This window comes from Rhamphochromis sp. 'chilingali' (assembly GCF_963969265.1).
Source record: "Rhamphochromis sp. 'chilingali' genome assembly, chromosome: 11".
Classification (NCBI taxonomy): Eukaryota; Metazoa; Chordata; class Actinopteri; order Cichliformes; family Cichlidae; genus Rhamphochromis; species Rhamphochromis sp. 'chilingali'.
Genome location: NC_137938.1, coordinates 38307610 through 38316050, shown reverse-complemented (window position 1 = coordinate 38316050; position 8441 = coordinate 38307610). Strand labels below are relative to the sequence as shown.

Below are 8441 nucleotides of genomic sequence, written 5' to 3'. Positions count from 1 at the left end.
GGTGGATTTACATGTTTGACTTGTGAATCAAAAGGATTTTCTGGTCACACTGAAGCATCTGTTGTGAGTTTTGGAGAGAAAGCAACACATCGTCTGCACATAGACTGATTTTATGTTTACATTTTATGCCCTTAATCACTGTATTCTGTCTAATTGCTGCTGCTAGTGTTTCGACAAACACTGCAAACAGTGAAGGGGAGAGTGGGCATCCCTGCCTGGTGCCCCTCAGGAGACAGACGCTGGACGATGTTTGCTCATTTGTTCGGACACAGGCTGTTGAGGAGTTTTGTGTAAAGTTGCAAATAAAAATTTCCAGTTAACTCTTTAAAATGTGTGTAGAGACACGGGAGCAGAGAGCACGAGGCAGTTGGGAAGAAGACGTGGCACGAGAGCCAATGAACTGTTTACATCGCTGTAAATAAACGCACTCGTCATCATTAAGAGTCCTGCATCTGGGTCTTCACTCCCACATCCCCACGGTTGGCCAGCGCTAACCGTGACAAAGAAAGAATATTCCTTACTGTTGGGGTGAAGGGAGCGCCAAAGTCGCAAAGCCAGCATCGCTCATCTACAGTTTGATTATATTTGTGGACTGCGCTGACTTCCTGCTGTGTTGAGCCTTTCTCTCTATTTAGTCCGAAGATGAGGTCGAGTGAGTAATTTAGGTGTTCAGAGAGTGCAGTGGAAGAATGAGGCGTCGTCAACATTTGGGCCATATTCACTTACGATACACAGCTTGTTGTCAAGTATAGATCATTTAATAATTATGAATCTAATCTCTTGATCTATGACTGTGAGTACTTTCAAATCAATATTTTTATGTCTATTGCTAACCCCTTTGTAGCTCACTACATACATACAGGCTGAGAACACGTTAGGAAACCTGTGACAGGCCTGTGGGTCATGGTCTCGGTCATATCACCCAGTGTTTGGAGTTCCTTGTGTCCTTTGTCATGTTGTGTTACTATTTGTGTTTTAGGTCCAAGGTTTATTCAGTTTATTAGATTTCCCCTCGTGTCTTTGCCCTCTGTCTCATGTTCCTCTGTTTCCTGTTTTATTGTGAAGGTCTCGTGTTTCATTGTTTGTTCCTCGTTATCCGTCTCTCATGTCAGCGTCTCCCTCATGGTTGTGTGCGTTTCCCAGTGTTCCCAGTATCGTTTTGTATTCCCTTTTCCATTCTGAGCAGTAAAGCTGTATTTTGAGTTCATGTTTCAGTGCATGAGTCTGCGTTTGGGTCCGCTCTGTGCTGCCTGCACAGTTATGTGTCTGTTGTAAGACAACGTCTGCCTGGAGTTTTTCACGCTGGTTAAATATGACTGATGACTGTCAGATCTATGTCCCTCTAAAGAAAAAAGGCAGATACCTTACACAGCCATTACTTCAGTGTCTCGATGACATTAAGGCTTGGATGTCTGTTAACTTTTTAAAATTCAATGATAAAAAGACAGAGGTGATGGTTTTTGGCAGCCCCACTGAGACCCCCAATGTGTATGTAGATTCCCTGGCACAGTATGTTAAGCCAACTGTCACAAACCTGGGGGTCAAAGTGGACTGTGATCTAAAGTTTGATAATCAAATTAAGGCAGTGGTAAAATCGAGCTTCTTTCACCTCAGGCAGCTGGCAAAAATAAAGCCAATTCTTTCACGGCAGCACTTTGAGACAGTGATCCACGCCTTTGTTAGCACTCGGCTGGATTACTGTAATGCACTTTATATAGGGGTCAGTGCATTATATATTAGTCATCTACAGAGGGTGCAAAATGCCGCAGCTCGTCTTTTAACTGGCACTCGAAAGTTTGAGCACATTTCCCCTGTTTTAGCTTCACTTCACTGGCTGCCCATTTCTTTTAGGATTCATTTTAAAATTCTTTTATTTACTTTTAAAGCTCTCCATGGCCTAGCTCCATCTTATCTCTCTGAGCTGCTACAGCCTTATACACCCACCCGCTCTCTCAGGTCAGCTGATCAGCTGCTCCTGAAGATACCCAGGACTGGGCGTAAACTTAGAGGAGATCGTGCTTTTGCTGTAGCAGCTCCCAAACGGTGGAACGAGCTTCCTTTAGAGATTAGACAGGCCACTTCTTTATCTGTTTTTAAGTCACTCTTGAAAACCCACCTCTTTACCTTGGCCTTTGACACCACGTGAGATGTTGGTTTTTTATTTTTATTTTAGTTGTTTTTAGGTGATTCGATGCTGTTTTATCTTGTTTTTGCTTTAACATAGGGCTGTTTTAATTTTATGTCTTATGTGTTTTATTTATTTAATTTGCTGTTTTTTGTTATTCTATTGTTTTAACTTATTTTCTGTACAGCACTTTGTTCCTGTGCTGGGTATTTTTAAAGTGCTTTATAAATAAAATTGGATTGGATTGGATTAAATATCTTTCTGTGCATTTTTAATGGGGCAAAACTGGAATTCACAGACTAATGAATAACATCACATTTCATCTTTACAGTCTGTGCAAAGTGAGGGACATGCCTGCTTCCTGATGATGCTCCCTTTGGCTCGTAGCGCTGCTGGTGGACCGTCCTGGAGCGGTGACACCGCCGGCGCTGAAGGTCATGTGACAGCCTTCAAACCCAAAGACGCATGATTTTCTTTTACAAAGGCTGGAATCCAATAAAACAAAAAGACTTAACACAAATGAATAATCACACTAATCTTTCTTTATATTATAGAAATAAAATAAGGTGGAATAAAATCATTACTTTTGCTCTGTGGGCCCGAGTAGTGTAGTCAGTGTTTCAGGATTGCTGAAGAATCCCACGAGGCAGAGCAGCATCGTCCTGTGTTATGTATCATGGTATTAAACCTGCTTTTTACCAACAGAGGGGGGAAACTCCTTTCAGGTGAGTTACTGTTATTACTTCTGTGCTCACATTTGGAAGTGAAATGTAATGTTTAAAGACAGCAAAGACGATTAAAACCACAACTTGTCTAATAGACACCAGTTTACTGAGCTCGAAGTCTTAAAATGATCAAATAAATAAACCATGAGACTTCAGGCTGATGGTGATGTTTGTGTTTCCATCTTTCTTCACAATAAAAAATGACCTGTGATAAAGTCTTTGAGCGTGTGATCACAAAAACATCAGATACCAGTCTGGAGGATAACTCCAGCCTTCACGATGGTGCATCCCAGTAAACGACTCTATCATCCTGTCACTGTTATGTAACTCGTTGTACAGTAAACTATCCAAAGGAAAACCCGTTAAGTTCAAAAACTGTTGTATGAAAAGACTGTTTTTAACAGGAAGCGATGGAGCTCAGAGCAGCGCAGCTTCCACTGCCGCACGCTGCAACGATCACTCGATGCAGAGATGTGTGGCGTCCCTGTGCTGCAGAGTGGGCAGCGTCGCTGCTGAGCGCTTACCAATAACTCATTTTTACTGAGTGAGGGAGCCTGGGCCTGCTGACTGCTTCTTAGGCATTGCAGCGCCACCTTGAGGCAGGAACACAGCACAGCAGTACCGTCTTTGACCTGAACGCAGAGGTTGAACCTCGCGTGACAGGATCACTGAATATTTCATATGAGCTTTAACATATCAGGTGGATAATGTTTTAAACTTTGTTGTGCTGCGTTTATCTGTTTTAATGTCAGGTTTGGGTTGTTTTCACTGAAATCCTGAAGAGGCACACAGACACGGACACATGTCGGACTTTTATCTAAACACAAACTTTTATTCAGAAACAAACAGTACAAAATACATGCAGCTGTTTCAGAGGAGCTGCTTCAAGGCGCCTGCGAGCTTTGGAAATATTTGGATTTTAAAGGCAGGTTTTAATATTTTCAACAGCAGGGGGCAGCGTTTCTTGAGCTGGCGTTGTTTTAACTTTAGTTTTTGATGTTTCTAAATTTTCTCACAGATTTTGTTTGCCCGGCTGCAGCTGCAAAGGCACTGCACCAACGCCTGGTAGAAATTTGCATCACAGTCCTGCTTCCTTTGGCATCTGTTAAACATAATTCATAAAGGTTTTAGGCATAAAATCATTTTTCAACACATTCTCGTGATGTCTTTTCTTGGAAGCATTTAAAGTATTTAAAAATGAAAATACCTTTAAAAATAGCACCCTGTGACATAAAAAAGATTATTCCATTTCAGTAAAGTAGTTTCAGAGGAGTGAACTAAACTAATCATACATGGGTGGAGGACAAGGCGGCTCCTTGTGTGTGTTTAAGTCTTTACACTTTAACTGCCCAGAACAAAACCCACTGTGGACGAAGCTGCTCTGAGGTCGCTCTGCTGCTGTGTCAGCTCTCAGTGCAGATCGGTGGCCCGGCGCCTCATCTGTGCTTTGACAGACAAACTCTCTCGCATTCTGCCTGCGTCGCAAAGCGGTTTTCGTTGCCTCCGCAGCCGCTGTACCAGAAACGGGAGCAGACGCTGCGTTTGTGGTCGAAGAACCACCTGACCGTGTAATTCACACAGTCGCCAGCATCCTTGCCGAGGAAGCAGATGCCTGCAAGAGGTGACAGGAGCGAGGAGGCAAAATCAGCTCACAGAAAAACAAACTCAATAAAACAGAACAGAAGAATAGAAGAGCCCTTTATTGTCATTGTACATGTGCAAAATTATGGGCGCTCTGCAACGGAGGAAGAAAATATATCAATAGTAAAGGGCTTCAGGAATACATAGCAGACAGATCGGGGTCAGCAACCTTTAACACCCAAAGAGCAGTTTGGACCCAGCTTGTTGTTACCATAGTTCATGGAGGAGCTGCTCACTTACGTTTGTGGATCCAAAGATCCATGCTTGGCCTGCCTGGGGTTGAAAGCCTCGATAAATCCACGGCGCTTCGGCGGGTACGGTTATTTTGAGCGATGAAGAATACTAACATATAATTTTATTTTTGTATTTCAAGATCACGATAATCTTCCAATTGCGAACTACAAGTTAAAAAAGAACCAAGACAATTAAAATACACTTCAGTTACTTGTCATTTTTTTCCAAACCACGTGGAGCCGCAGTATAAGGACTAAAGAGCCGCAGGTTGCGACCCCTGCTCTAGAGGAATGTGAGTGTGTGAGCGTCCTGAGTGATGAGGGTCACTCAGACCATGCCTCAGATTGGTGGGCAGGGGTCGGGGGAGAAGCTGTTAGTGAGTCTGGAGGTGTGGCAGCTGACTGACCTGAGGCGCAGACCAGAGAGCAGTGGGTCAAACAGGTGGGGGGCGGGGTCACCTGTGATGGCCCTGGTTTACTTGAGACAGGAGGATCTGGCGATGGCCTCCAGGTGTGTCAGAGGGCAGCCAGTGATTTTTTGGGGGGTGCTAATGACCCTCAGGCAGCCTTCCTGCTCTCAGTCGTGGCCCCTGAGTACAAACACCTGGCAGTTTATGTATCGAGCTGCAAAGTGCAGCTGTGCTTCTTACTAATAACACTGTAACCTCCTGACACCCAGCACACTCGTTTATGTCCTCTGAAGGGGAATTTATTTTAGTCTGTATCTTTTGACCGGTTTGAGCTACCCCACTAAAAGACTTTCCCTCAGTTCTCGGCTGGTTAAACTGAAGTAGGCTGAATGTTTGTGGCTCATGTTTTGGTCAATGTCTCCCTATTTGATGATTGCAGACTGTAGGTGCGATGTCACTGAGATCATCTGCGTTCCTCAAACTCAGCGTTCTTCCCGTCATCGTAGCGAGGAAGAGAAAGGACAGTGTGACTGAGAGCAGGTGGATGCTCACCTGTGGACACAAAGCTGTCCAGCTGCTTCGTCGGCTCCACGTCCACATCTGTCAGAGACCAAACAGTCAGCAGGGAGTGCGAGCTAAAGCTGCAGAGCTTCAGTGAAGCAGGTTTCATTAGAGCACTTTACAACACCACAGGCTGAGTTACACCCACAGGGGAGAAATAAACAGCAACACAGACGGCCATAAACAGGCCAGTGATCCGAGTGTGTGCTTGTTAATGATGTGGACTCACTGACGACTGAATGTGAACCATTCGTGGTTAAAATCTGTTTGTTTTTAACTAATTAGAAACATGTCTGTAAAGGTTCTCAGTCATCCAGCTCATCGTAGTCTGAGGAGCTTGGAAAGAAAAGCGTCTGGACTTCTTTAAGTTGCTTGAAGACGTTTATGCTTCTTCAGTTCTTAGAGCAACTGGTTTAAGCCCCGGCCTAAGAGGGGACGACGGACCCCCTAATGATCCTGTACCTAATCACACGAGCCGAGGTATGAAAACAGGTGCAGGTCACAATCAGCCAAGGGTTTGGGTGAAACCTAACTCCACCCTATCATGTGATTTCATTCCCGACGCCTTAACACCCAATCACATCCTGGGCCTTCTGACCTCAGGGAATCAGCCTCTTTGCTGATTTGATGAAAGCCCAATTAGGATAACCGCATGTTTTAAGAGCTTTCTTTACACGTGTGGGTTCACCCAACATCTTGGTTGATTGTGACCCCCACCCATTTTCACACCCAGGCAGAGGATCAATAGGAGGTCCACGACCCTCGTAGGGACACTCCCACAGGGCTTAAAAATCTGGGACGCTCCACCAGTCGCTCTGAGAACTGAAGAAGCTTCTCGGGTGAAACGTCTTCAAGAAACTGAAAGTGCAGATGCTTTTCTTTCCAAAATGTTTTTGAATGTTACTGAGCACTAATTAGTGAGTGTGTGTGTGTGTTTATGTGTGTGTGTGAGTGCTCTACCTGTGAGGTCAGCTCCTGAAAACGACCTGTTTCTTTTGCTCAGAGTGTTGATGACGCTCAGGTTTCTTGCCAAGATTCCCGTCTGCTCCTGGAACCAGTTTCTCGGCTGATCGGAAATCTCCAGCTCCCAGTCTGCTGAGCCCTGACTGGACACAGAGCAGCGGCACTCGCTGAGCCATCACAATAGCTTTCTGAATAACACGTTTAATTATTGCTGCTCCGAAACTGCTGTTTACTAACATTTATGTGCTTTATATTTCAAGGCATAGAAATACTACAGAGAAACCCAACAATCAGACGACCTCATATGAACAAGAACTTGGCAACGGTGGGAAGGAAAAACTCCCTTTTAACAGGAAGAAACCTCCAGCAGAACCAGGCTCAGGGAGGGGCGGGGCCATAAAAAACAAACTGGAGTCTATTAGATAGATATGATACAAACCACTGCAGTGCAGTACCTGTAATACCTACAGCATGTTCTAATCGCTCTAATAGGATATTATGGTCGACAGTATCGAACGCTGCACTGAGGTCTAGCAGGACAAGCACAGAGATGAGTCCACTGTCAGAGGCCATAAGAAGATCATTTGTAACCTTCACTAAAGCTGTTTCTGTGCTGTGATGAGCTCTGAAACCTGACTGAAACTCTTCAAATAAACCTCTGCAGATGATCTGTTAGCTGTTTGACAACTACTCTTTCAAGGATGTTTGATATAAAGGAAGGTTGGAGATTGGCCTATAATTAGCTAAGACTGCTGGGTCTAGAGATGCTTTTTGAGTAAAGGTTTAACTACAGCCAGCTTGAAGGCCTGTGGTACATAGCTGATCATTAGAGATAGGTTGATCATATTTAAGATCGAAGAATTAATTAATGGCAGGACTTCTTTGAGCAGTTTTGTAGGAATGGGGTCTAAAAGACACGTTGATGGTTTGGAGGAAGTAATTATTGAAGTTAACTCAGAAAGATCAATTAGAGAAAAAGAGTCTAACTTAACATCAATGGTACTAAGAGTAGCTGTAGATAATATTACATCTGTGGGATGATTACTGGTAATTTTTTCTCTAATGATAAAAATGTTATTTGTGAAGAAGTTCATGAAGTCATTACTAGTTAAGGTTAAAGGGATGGTTGGCTCAACAGAGCTCTGACTGTTTGTCAGCCTGGCTACAGAGCTGAAGAGAAACCTGGGGTTGTTCTTATTTTCTTCAATTTATTTGTGAAGAAGTTCATGAAGCAATAAAGAGAAACTTATTCCAGTTAATTAGTGCCAAACAGTAAGAGATGACATTGTCTCCAGCTTATGGGTTATCTGCTTTAAGGTGTGTTTGTGTGAGCTACACAGATGTGTTGTTGATGACAAAGCTGTGTGAGTCTGTGTGAGTCTGTGTGAGTCTGTGTGAGTCTGTGGAAGCTGTGGCTCAGTGTGAGTCTGTGTGAGTCTGTGTGAGTCAGTGTGAGTCTGTGTGAGTCTGTGTGAGTCTGTGGCTCAGTGTGAGTCTGTGTGAGTCAGTGTGAGTCTGTGTGAGTCTGTGGAAGCTGTGAGTCTGTGTGAGTCTGTGTGAGTCTGTGTGAGTCTGTGGAAGCTGTGAGTCTGTGTGAGTCTGTGTGAGTCTGTGTGAGTCTGTGGCTCAGTGTGAGTCTGTGTGAGTCAGTGTGAGTCTGTGTGAGTCTGTGGAAGCTGTGAGTCTGTGTGAGTCTGTGTGAGTCTGTGGAAGCTGTGAGTCTGTGTGAGTCTGTGTGAGTCTGTGGAAGCTGTGAGTCAGTGTGAGTCTGTGTGAGTCAGTG

General features: G+C 44.1%; 1 protein-coding gene across 1 annotated transcript in view; it reads right to left on the bottom strand.

Annotated features, from left to right (window-relative positions):
• Window positions 1-3663: 3663 nt before the first annotated feature.
• LOC308405270 (collagen alpha-6(VI) chain-like) overlaps window positions 3664-8441 on the bottom strand; it is a 42339-nt gene continuing 37561 nt past the window's right edge. Inside the window, exons 38-40 of the mRNA XM_080895776.1 lie at window positions 6656-6801; window positions 5687-5734; window positions 3664-4462 (exon numbers count right to left, since the gene is read on the bottom strand). Coding sequence (XP_080751902.1) covers window positions 4287-4462; window positions 5687-5734; window positions 6656-6801 — 370 coding nt within the window. The 3' untranslated portion in view covers window positions 3664-4286. The remainder of the gene's footprint in view (window positions 4463-5686; window positions 5735-6655; window positions 6802-8441) is intronic.